At 50.5% G+C, this 11,748-nt stretch overlaps 1 protein-coding gene across 1 annotated transcript; it reads left to right on the top strand.

Annotated features, from left to right (window-relative positions):
* Positions 1 to 1,538: 1,538 nt before the first annotated feature.
* Positions 1,539 to 4,615, top strand: LOC115509688 (cystatin-9-like). The gene is made up of 3 exons (XM_030309019.1): positions 1,539 to 1,778; positions 3,519 to 3,638; positions 4,523 to 4,615. Exons 1-3 carry the CDS (start codon positions 1,539 to 1,541, stop codon positions 4,613 to 4,615), a joined length of 453 nt encoding a protein of 150 aa, XP_030164879.1.
* The last annotated feature ends 7,133 nt before the right edge of the window (positions 4,616 to 11,748 follow it).

The raw sequence follows: 11,748 nt of genomic DNA, 5'->3' as shown, positions 1-11,748 counted from the left end.
TGAGAATGAGTTTTGAGAGGCCTCATCCTGGGAAGGACGCCAGCTCTGAGGGCCTCTGCATGAGAACAGGCTGCCAGCTTCAAAGCAGCCTTTTTTCCATCCATAGGGCCATACGGTCACTGAGGCCTGGGGGTCTGAAATCTTACAGCTGGCAAGGAGTGGCAACCCCTTCCCTGATCCACTGCAGCCTCTATGAACCAGTCTCAGCCTGGGCCCATGCCCTACACTTGGGTGACTTCTCATTGTGATTCAGCGGCATCCTCTCCAGGGACTCACTCAGAACTGTGCTCCCCAAAATGTGGTCCAGGACCAGGACTAGCAGCATCCCCCAGGAGCAGGTGAAGATGCAAACTCTCCAGCCCTGCCAGACTTGACTGGGTCAGAATCCTGAGTGAGGAAAAGGTCCAGGGTCCTGGGTGTCCACAGGCCTTCAGGGCATTCTGGTCCCCCTGAGTTCACAAGTAGCTGCAGACATGTGCTGAAGCCTTTCACAGGCACAGAGCTGAAGCCTTGTTTGGAAAGATGTGTTCTTTAGTTCTTCCAGAGCCTCATTTGCTATTCCAGATGGAGGCTGTGAGGGTCTTTCTCTAGAACCCAGACTCTGCACACAAGAGATTGTGTCCACTGAACCCTAAGAACCAAGGCCACTAGAGGGCACCTATGCTCACCTACTGGTCACAGCTCAGCTATCTTGAAGCTCACTGGCTTTGCTCTGGGTCTGTCTCTTACTCCACCCTCCCTCCCCTAGAGCAAATTCCTACAAAGGGATCTATAGGCCCAGGGTGTGTCAAGGGTCACCCTGCTGCAACACCTTTGGAGAGAGGACTCTTACATCATCCAGCCAGACCCCCAGGCTGAGCACATGGGTGAGAAGTGCAAAGGGAGATGCAGTGAGCTCAGCTGGAACCTCCTGCTTCTGGGATCCCAAACTTCCATAGCCTGGCATAATCCCAGGAGTCAATGAGCCTTATCTGCTCTCCTGCTCAAGGTGGGCTGGGAAGCTGAGGAGGGACACAGACACATGGACCCATCAAGACCTCCATGGTCTTTCCTTCACAGGATACCCATTTTCTCTGGACAGGATCCTTCTGTCTCCCCCAAAGCTAACTCTTGGCAACTAACTCAACCTTTTGGCTCTGTCCTTGTTTCAGTGGCTCTCGTTCTACTGTTCTGCCCTGGGATCACCTTCCACTTCTACCTCTTGCTCTTGTGTCCTTGTTTCAGCCTGTGATTCTGGGGCATACAAATGAAGTCCCTCTCCAGTGAGGTGCTGAGGGAGAGGTTGTCTGGAAATCAGCTACAGGGGACCCCTCCCTCTCATTGCTGGTTCTTTCCAAACCACCCTGCCTGAGCTTGCCCCTGTCTCTAGACAGGAGGCAATTATGCAGCTTGGGATGGGGGAGTCAGGGTGACATGTGGGAAGGGACAGGGTATAATAGCAGAGAGGAGATCCAGAGGGAGGAGTTGTTCTGAAGCTGATATACTGGACCAATTCCCAAGGAGGCTCAGTGGGAGCCTGAGCTAGAAGGACAAAGGCCATGGGTGTCCAAGTATCTGTAGTCATTCCAAACTGGCGGTGCCGGTGGGCTCTGCCCTGGGCCATGCTGCTGCTTCTCTTAGGTTCTGAGTTCCTGGAAGAAGTAGAGAGTGAAGATGAAAAACCTACAATAAGCTACTTACTTGCAACTGTGGAGTATGCCATACACATATTCAACCTGCAGAGCAACGATACAAATGCCTACAGGCTGGTGCGCATCTTAAAGCCCAGGAGAGAGCAGGTATGTACCACATCTTCTGGCCTAATTACCTGCACTTGCTATGAAGTCAGTATCAGAGGTGCAGTCAGGGGTCCTATCTAGGGATATTGTTCACCATCTGAAGTCTGTAATACAGCAAAAATACAAACACCACAGTTAGTTACAGTTTTATGAAAGAAACAATTTAAAAATGCAAACACCCAGCTCAATGTATACCACATGTAAGATGTTTTCCTCTTCATCATTTTTAGAAGTTACTTATTGATGATCAAAATATGGACTATGGAATGGTAGTCCTATGAAATGATCCTGAGTAAGGCAAAGACCAAGACAGAAAGGAGGAGAAGGAGACAGATTGAGAAATGCAGAGGAGACATAATGAAGAAATATTCTAAGAAAACATATGCAAACAGGAACAGAGAACAGACACCAAGAGAGGTTGGAGTGGGGATGGAGGATCCAGGGAGAAAGGATTCTTCCTCATCCAGAGCAGCCACTGTGACCTCAGGGCCTCTTCTCTGCACTCCTCCCATACTCTTCCTAGACCATGGTTCTCAATCCTGGAGTACTGTTCTTATAATGGAGAGTCTACAGAATGCAGCCAAGAATGCCATTTTCACAGGGGCTCTAACAGGAACAAGTCTGGTTGTGTGTGTATGAAGGGGTTTGGGATGTGTAAGTGTGGGTGTGAGTGTCTCAGTGAATTTGAGTGCAAGTGTATATGTGTGTTAGTATTAATTTTTGAGTGAGTGTGTGACTTTTTGTGTGTGTAGGTATGAGTGTGAGTGAGTGTGGGTTAGTGTGTAGTATGTCTGTGAGTGTGAGCATACAGCAAGTGTGTGTAAGTATGTATGTCTGTGAGAGAATTGTGTGTGCACATTGGGAGCCCAGGACCTTCCTCTCTCTCCCTCTGGACCTCTGCCCTGAGAGCCTGAGGGAAGGGCAGTGGGAGCTCCACCCTGCATGAGCTCCACCCTCTGCAGACACTGCAATGCCAGCTTCCAGCTGGGTCTGCCACCCAAGCTCTTTCAGGCTGGGCTCTCTCTACTGTGGGTTTCCTAGATCTGCATTTGCACTCAGTTTGGGTGTTGGGGGAAATGGAGGGTGGAGTGGGGAGTATGGGATGGAATGAAGCATAATAGAGTGGAGAAGAGATAAAAAAAATTCAGAATGTACTTTGTATTAGAACAAGAGGTATCCAGAAGCCATGTTCATGTGCACGTGTGTGTGTGTGTGTTATGTGTGTGTGTGTGCGTGTGTGCTCACACATGTGTGTGTACATGTGAGTGTTCAGGCAGCATTGCAGGGCATTTTCCTATTGTCAGGCAGGTGACAGGTGTGACAATGGGGCTGTAGATGCACCTCCCACTCTGGGGCTGTTACTCAGCAAACTCTTACAGAGACAACACCCTGCCAGGCCCTGGGCACCTGTGCCCCAGGGGTGCTGTTGTAGCTTTAGAAGCATGCTGGACGTGAGGCTCAGTCTCCTTGGGGTATTTGGGGACATGGGGCAGTGGGTGTGATGTATTAATGCTGAATGACTCAGCTGGCATTTCCCCCTGGTCTGAATATCAACCACAGGCCTCTTTGCTCTGAATTTGCCAAGCTTGGCCTTACCCCCAGCAAGCTGACCCAGCCCCAAAGGCAGCTCCTTAGTGGAGGAGTGTTTGGGGCTGTCTCTACACTGCATGGATCTACAGTAGCAGTTGCTCAAGGGTACCATGAGGTGGGTTCTCATGTTAATGTCCATGTCTGTAACAGTTCAAGGAGGACAGCACATTGGCATTCTCTTTTGAGCTTCAGCTTAGAAGAACAAGATGTGGGAAATTTGATGAAGACATTGACAACTGTCCCTTTCAAGCAAGTTCAGAGAAGAACAATGTAAGACACACAGCAGGTCCTTTGGGTTACACAGTTGAGGATGCAGCATGGAGCTGAGGGGAGGTGGTGAAGATGACAGTGCCATTCCTTGAGACACAGAGGAGTGAGGGAGCTTCAGGCCTTGTCACACCCATGGCTGGTGCTGCAGTTGGAGCCAGCTGGGAAAGCCAGCCCCAAGATCCACTTGTAGGTCCCTAGCCAATCTGGGAACTGATTCTGAATGCTCACCCCATGCTAGCTGCCTGTCCCCAAGGCCATAGTGGTATCAGATTGCTCCTGGTCACGAGGATTCAGGTCTCCTGGGAAGGCCATAGGATATCCCTTCTCTGGTCTTTATTGACCTCCTTTTTCTAAATAATTCAGGGGGAGCATATTGAGATGGGCTACATGACCTTTGCCAAAATGGCTTTCTCAGGTCCCACTGAGAAAAGAATCAATGGGATGGGGATTGAGGAGGGGCCCATGACCCTCCTTCCCATGCCTTGACCAGGTTCCACTGACTTATCAGCTGCTGCTCCAGGGGAAATGATCAAGGTGAACCCCAGCTCTGGGATATACCTCACCTGGAGTGATGGGCTCTTCTGAGCTAGCACCCCCTGGGAGAGAGCACCCCAATGCTCTACTAAGGGTCTGGGTTACACTGGGTCAGCCTAAAGGTCCCCTGGAGACCACTGGCCTAAAGATGAGAAAATGACACAGGAGCCCCTGAGATCAGGACAAGGGCCCAGGTCCAGAACAGGCAAGGGGATGCACCTGAGGGCCACAGCCTGACCCCCAGCTGCTCATCCTGTGATGTGTGATTGGGATGTGTGCTGTGTTTAATGTTGAAGCTACTATTTCTAACCACTCTCCACTCACCTTCCATCCCTGTGCTTGACCCTCAGATCATCACCTGCTTTTTCACCATCGCCAGTGAGCCCTGGTTCACACTGTTTGAACTCTGGAATAAGACCTGCTTGGATGGCTTCCACAAATGAGACTCCAGCCCATCTGGCTCTGGCTGCTCTCCTCTGGGACACCAGTGTTGTCCTGTGGGTGGCCTTTCAGTGGTTGAGTAGGTCCAAGTTTTGTTCTCTTTATTTGTAAATATATGGTATCTCCTATTGGGGCATTGTGAAAATTCCTCATTACTTCATACAGAAAAATCATTAAACATTGGCATTCCAAGAAGCTTTGTGTGGCATGGTTCCAGAAGGATGGGACGAGCAAGTGAAGAAATCATCCAGCAGGGAAACATCATAGTCCCAAGTGTGTGAGTTCTCTTCCCTCTAGGACCTCTGCTTTAGTAAGTCATTAGTCTTATTATCATTGTCTCGTTGCTTTTAAAGTTCCATAGAGAATGTGAACACATATTACAATGTTGTCTTTCAGTGAGACTGTATCTACACACACACAGGCAAGGATCGGATTCAGTCCTTAAGGCCATGGATGCCTCCCACCCCCACACAGATTTTCCTCTAGTGCCAGTGCAGCTGGTGACCCCAGTACCTGACACTCCATACTCCACATCAATATCTTCCTCTACCCCTAGCTTTGGTTAGCAAGGCTTTCTCTGTACCAGTGGCACTTCATCAGCAGAGGACACACATCTCAGTGGGGAAAGATAAGGACTATGGACACACTTCACCCCCAGGAAAAGCTTCAGTGGGGAAGGGCTTAGGGTCCCAACCTCAGACTGGCAGCCAGAGATGAGAACCACAGGGTTCTCACACACTTCAGCAGGACAAAACTCGTGGCTGCTCAGTGACTCATAAAACAGCCACATTAACTTTCTCCCTCCTCTGCCTCCCTTCCTCTCTGTGTCCCCCGTCATCACTTCCTAAATGCACTACTTGCCCCAGAAAGTCTTCATTGCAGGGTCTCCCTGGGGACTTACAGCAGACATGTATGCTAGACATCTTCAGGGCTCATCCTCTACAGAGACCTGGATGGACCTCCCAGGAATGTATGATTCTAGGCTGAGCCACAGGGAGCCACTGCAGCGTCCACAGAGGCTGGAGCTCATGCAGGGTGGAGCTCCTACTGCCCTTCCCTCTGGCCCTCAGGGCAGAGGTCCAGAGAGAGATAGAGGAAAGTCCTGGGCCCCCAATGTGCACACACACACTCATTCACAGACATACACACTCACACACGCTGCAGTGCCAGCTCCCGGCTGGGTCTGCCACCCAAGCTCTCTCAGGCTGCACCTCTGCTGTGGGTTTCCCAGATCTGCACTTGAACTGAGTTTGGGTATTGTGGAAAATGGAAGGTGGAGGGAGGGTATGGGATGGAATGAAGCAGAATAGAGTGGAGAGGAGTAGAGAGAATTCCAGCAGCACTTTGTAATAAGACAAGAAGCATCCAGAAGCCATGTTCATGTGTGGGTGTGCGCACGCCTACATGGGAGTGTTCCATCAGTACTGGAGGGCCTTTTCCTATTGTTTGGCAGGTGACAGGTGTGACAATGGGGCTGTATATGAGTCTCCCACTCTGGGACTGATGTTACTCAACAAACTCTACAGAGCCAACACCCACCTGGACACTGGGCACTGGGCACCTGTGCCCCAGGAGTGCTGCTGCAGCTTCAGAAGCATGCTGGATGTCAGGCCGGGTCTCCCAGGGGCATCTAGGGACTTGGAGCTCCAGTGTGTGATGTATTAATGGTGTATGACTCAGCTGGCATCTCCCTCTGGCCTGAATACCAATCACAGGCCTCTTTGCTGTGAATTCCCCAAGCTTGGCCTTACCCCTAGCAAGCTGACCCAGCCCCAGAGGCAGCTCCCTAGTGGGGGAGTGTTTGAGCTCTCCCTACACTGCATGGATCTACACTAGCAGCTGCTCAACAGAACCATGGTGGGTTGGCATCTAATGTCTCCATGTACCACAGATAGAAAAGAGCCTGGCCTTCTCCATGTAGTTGGAGCTTTGCAGAACCTAATGTGGGAAATTTGATGATGACATTGACAACTGTCCCTTCCAAGAAAGCCCAGAGCTGAACAATGTAAGACACACAGAAGGCCCCTTGTGTTACATAGCTAAGGTTACAGCTTGGGGCAGAGGGGGAGGGGGAGTAGATACAGTGCCATTCCTTGGGACACAAAGGAGTGAGGGAGAAACCGGCCCTGTCACACCCATGGCTGGTGCTGCAGTAGGAATGAGCCAGGCAGGCCAGGCCCAGGGTCCACTGGTAGGCCCCTAGCCAATGTCATAACTGACTCTGTCCACTCACCTCATTCTAGCACCTGTCCCATAGGCCATAGTGGGGTCAGGTTGCTCCTGGCCACAAGTACCATGTCTCCTGGGGCTGAGACAGGAAGTCCCTTCTCTGAGCTTTATCCATCTCCCTTTCCTGCCTTCAGGAGAGGGGCATGTCAGGATGGGCTACATCGCCTGGCCTGTTGTGGCTATTTCTGAGGTTCTCTTGTCTCTGCCGAGTGCATGATGGTGTGAGGGTTGAGGAGAATCCCACACTCCTCCCTCCCATTCTCTGACCTGCATCCCACTGATCTATCAGCTGCTGCTCCAGGGGAAAATTTCAAGGTGAACCCCAGCTCGGGGACATGACCACCTGGTACGAGGGGCTACTCTGACATAGCATCCCCTGGGAGAGAGCACCCTAATGCTCTACTAGGGGCCTGGGTCACACTGCATCCACCTGAGTGTTCCCCTGGAGTCCACTTGTCTAAGGATGAGAACATGGTACAGGAGCCCTTGAGGTCAGGACAAGGCCCCAGGCACAAAACAGACAGGGCTCAGGCAGAGATGCACCTGAGGTCCACAGTCTGCATCCCCAGCTGCTCACCTCAGGAGGTGTGGTTGGGATGTGTGCTGTGTTGAGAGCTAGTGCCTCTGTTTTCCACCACTCTCCATTCACCTTCCACCTGTGCTTGATCCCTCAGACTATCAACGGCTTCTTCACCATTGCCCTGGGTGGTGGTATGCCCACCATACCCTGGGAAACCACCTTCAAACTCCTGTACAATGTTTGCTTCGAGGGCTTCCATTGAGTGCTGCTATACCCTGCCTGACTCTGGCTGTTCTGGATCCAGTTGCTCCTTATAGGTGTCTCTTCAGTGGCTGTGCAACACCAGCTGTTTGTTTTCTAGCAAGTGCCTGGGTCTCACTTCCAGCCATTATGGAAATTCCTCATTGTCCATTTTTTTTCATATAGAATAGATCATTAAAAATCAGCATTTCAAGAAGCTTTGTGTGTCAGGGTTCCAGAATGAGGGGATGAGCAAGTGAAGGAATCATCCAGCAGGGAAACCTCATGGTCCCAAGTGTGTGAGTTTTCTTCCCTCTAGGACCTCTGGGCCAGTTCCAGGTGGCACAATCTAGAAGCACAAGTGCTTCTGAGCTGCTGTTCAGGATCATGGGGGATGAACTACATCTCCAGATGTGCAATGACCATGACCATGAAGGCAACCCAAAGTAAAAGATGAACCCAGACAGGCCCTTGGCACTCAGGACAAATGTGACACCTGTCTCATGAATCTTCTAGAAGAAAATTTGGCAAACTTTTGTCCTTTGAGGGTCCAATGGTCTTGTTCTCAACTCCCCAGTGTTGCCTTGAAAGTACCATAGACATAAGCAGCTGACTTCAGCTCAGGTCATGATCTCGCAGTCCGTGAGTTTGAGCCCCGCATCGGGCTCTGTGCTGACAGCTCAGAGCCTGGAGCCTGTTTCAGATTCTGTGTCTCCCTCTCTCTGACCCTCCCCCATTCATGCTCTGTCTCTCTCTGTCTCAAAAATAAATAAACGTTAAAAAAAATTAAAACGAAAGTACCATAGACAATATGAACACAAATAAGGGTGTTGTATTCCAGTCAGACTGTATTTACACACAGGAAGGGGCCACATTTGGTTCTCAAGCTGTGGCAGCACCCCCTAACCAGTCATCCCTTCAGTGCCCATGCAGTTGGACTACCCGGTGGCTGACATTCCCTGCTTCACCCCAATGTCCTTGTCTCCCTCAATTTCTGCTCAGGGCTTCCTCTGTGCAAGTGGCACTCCAGAAGCAGAGCAGGCACACCTCAGTGGGGAGAAGTAAGGCAACATTCCATCCCCAGGTGGGGCTGTAGTGTGGAAGAGCCCATTGTCCCAGCCTCAGAGAGGCTGTCAGAGTCAAGATCCACAGGGTATCACACTCTCCTGCAGGACAAAACCCATGGCTGCTCAGTGACCCATAACAACAGCCACATTGACTTCTCCCTCCTCTGCCTCCCTTTTTTTTGTGTGTGCCCTTGTGATCATCTCCCAAATGAATTATCTACATCCTCCAGTCTGCCTCACAGGGTCTCACTGGGGATTCAGCAGACATGTGGTATTAGATGTCTTCAGGGCTTATCCTCCATAGAGACCTGGATGGGCTTCCCATTATTCCAGACAGAGATGGGGGAGAGCCTGGCAGTGGGCATCCTTGCTGCTGGCTGAGCATCACTCAGCATGGACACAGCTGTGCTCTTGTCCCACAGCACCCCCACCTAGTCCCAGACTTGAGTAGATTTTTCTGAAGATCCTCCCACCCACCACCCTCCTGCCTGCTCCCACATTGGTCTGTTCTGAGTTGTGCCTCAATCCACAGAGGGAAGCATAAAGGGGTCTCTTTATCCACTGTGATCCCAACATATTTTCCACAGTCAATTCCACTAATTCTACTGAAGTACCATCAGGTGGCTCTAGGAGACAGTCTCCTGTGGTGGGAATGGGAGAGGTAACTGTCCAGGCCCTTTGTGAGCTCATCCCACCTCCTGGAACTGGGGGAGTGGAGCCAACAAGGTAAGGCATCAAGTTGTGGCTCCTGGCAGGGTCTCACTAAATTTTGTACCAGATCACATTTGTGGGGCTTCATTAATCGTTCCGCCCCTCCTCCTCCCATGGGAATCTACAGAGAGTAGGGATTTTGTCACAGTTTCTACTGTGCCCAAGGCCCTGAGGGTGAGTACATGTTTCAGGTGTTCCAGCTTTGTAATAAGTGTAGGACTGAGAGACCAGTTCTTGTGGAAAGACCCCTCTCCCTTACCCCGTCCATCCTTATTGGTTTGGGGTGGTCCTGCCTGCTTCTTTTCCAGAGTCTGTGTGTTAAAGGCACAGGGAAATGGGTTTCTGCATACTCACTGTTGCCATGAGGTAGGTCCTTAGGCAAAGCCCTGCCAGAGGCAGAGACAGAGGCAGCAAGTTGCTAGAAACATAATTCAGCTGCCTGGCCAGGTCTCAATTCCCAGAAAGGAAAAGAGGCCCAGTCCATGGCTTAGTCTCAGGAGGGCTCCTTCTTCTCCTGAAACGTGAGTCAAGTGTTGACTCCACCACCCTAGCTGTTGGTTGACCTGTCAGCCTCAGTCTCTGGGTTAAGACCTGAAGCCTTGAAAATAGCTGTACTGGCTATCAAATGCTCTTCACATATTAATGGTGTTCTGCTCTGTGGCCACTTCACCAACTTCCAGGGGACATTGACACTTTCCTCAACTTTTCCAGGGTGTCAGGGTCATGATATAGCCTCAAGTAAATACAGGACTGAACACAAAGTAACCACAAAGTGGAAAGCTTGAGGAGGACTTGGAGGATGCCCAGGCTTCTCCCATTGGGTCCAGAAGGATAAGGGGGTTGGAACCTGGGGGAGGGGGAGCTGGCAGGTGATGTACATGATAATATATCCCAGCAGCCTGCAGTCCTTGCCATATGCGTGAGCCTTAGCATGACTCTGTACATTCCAGATATCTACTCCAGTCCCTGATGCTGACACCCCTCAGATCTCAATACCTTACATGGGATTCAGACATGGGTTTCTCCCTGGCCCTTGTCTAGCCCAGGAAAGGAGCATGTCCTGCTTCAAGGTACATTTTTGACTCTCTTTTTTTCAAAATTTCTCATGATCAAAGGGAAAACGAGGACATGGTGGCAAAGCCAATGCTTCTGGCTTCCATGTGTCTTCTAAAGAGCACAATTTCCAGAGAAGTGTGAGAGAAGGATGCAATTTTTCTTTGGCAGCTGCCCCCACACACACACACCAGTGGCCCAGGCTTAGCCTTAATGAGCCTTCGAATCTTGGAAGAGAATGAGCCAATATCCAGACACTCAAGTGTCTCAGAGCCTATACATCCACACATTCCAGTTCTCTTCATGCTCACATATACCCCTGCCAACTGTCGAAATAAAAACTCAGAAATCTCAGTCAATGTAACTGTCTTGATCCTGATTCTTCATTCTTACTAACTCAGTGCATCAGAAGGGCCTAGGTAGTTTTGGAGAGTTAAACCCAAAGCAGTATCCCACTAATACTATCCAGATGACTTGGCTGTGGTTAGTACAGTCTGATTTGCCCCAGATATTTCAGGTATTATGGATAAGATGCAAACAATTAGTCCAGAGTGTGTGAATGTGTTAGGTCTTTCCATGTGTGGAACCTCATTGTCAGGGCTAGGGGAGAAAGTCATGTGCCAGGGGCTGCTCATGGGAACAAGTGGGGCTGGCTAACTCCAGTTATAGAGCAAGAGAGAAAGTGTGCTGGCAGTTCAGGCTGTGCACCCACAGTGGTTGGGGGCTTAAGTGCAGAGGTGGGCAGAGAAGTACAAGATATAGGTGCTGCAGGTATAGGGATCCTCATCCCAAGGTAGGGGGAGCAATGAGACCCACTCTGACTGTGTCCCCAGAGTTCCATGACCATGTGGAGGAGGATGGAGGCCAGGGTGTGCCTTCCCCAGGACACCACTGCTGGCTGAGGTGAGAAGGTGCAAACTGTGTCCTGTTGCCTGGCTTCCCCCAGACATAGCTCAGGTGGTCCCACGCTGTCCCTCACAGTGGATCTGAACTCCACTATGAGGTTGTTTCCTCCAGAATCTGACCTTAAGACAGAAATTCAAGTGTAAGTTGTTTACTTGGAGGTAATTATAGAAAATACCAGAAGACAATAGGGAAGTAGGAATGGGAAGCAGCATACAACAGTGAGCAGATTAACAATGTGGGCAACTAGGGCTTTTGTCTTTTCACCTCTCGGAGACTGGATAGAATATGCCTCAGTGTTTTCTTCCAGGGGTACAAAGGCTGAGGCATTCCCTCCACAGCACTCCAGCCACTTCCCACAGGTGGAGAGAAAGCCTTCAGACAAAGAGGCTCAGTGTGGGTAGTGTTTACC

Source organism: Lynx canadensis, chromosome A3, assembly GCF_007474595.2.
Source record: "Lynx canadensis isolate LIC74 chromosome A3, mLynCan4.pri.v2, whole genome shotgun sequence".
In the NCBI taxonomy this organism is placed as follows: Eukaryota; Metazoa; Chordata; class Mammalia; order Carnivora; family Felidae; genus Lynx; species Lynx canadensis.
This window is presented reverse-complemented; position numbering and strand designations above follow the sequence as displayed.

What these genes read in the sequence shown, in the direction of transcription:
- LOC115509688 (XM_030309019.1), top strand. Translation starts at nt 1,539, where the DNA reads ATGGGTGTCCAAGTATCTGTAGTCATTCCAAACTGGCGGTGCCGGTGG. An exon ending in TAAAGCCCAGGAGAGAGCAG is followed by an intron (nt 1,779 to 3,518) that starts GTATGTACCACA and finishes TGTCTGTAACAG; the next exon opens with TTCAAGGAGGACAGCACATT. An exon ending in CAAGTTCAGAGAAGAACAAT is followed by an intron (nt 3,639 to 4,522) that starts GTAAGACACACA and finishes CTTGACCCTCAG; the next exon opens with ATCATCACCTGCTTTTTCAC.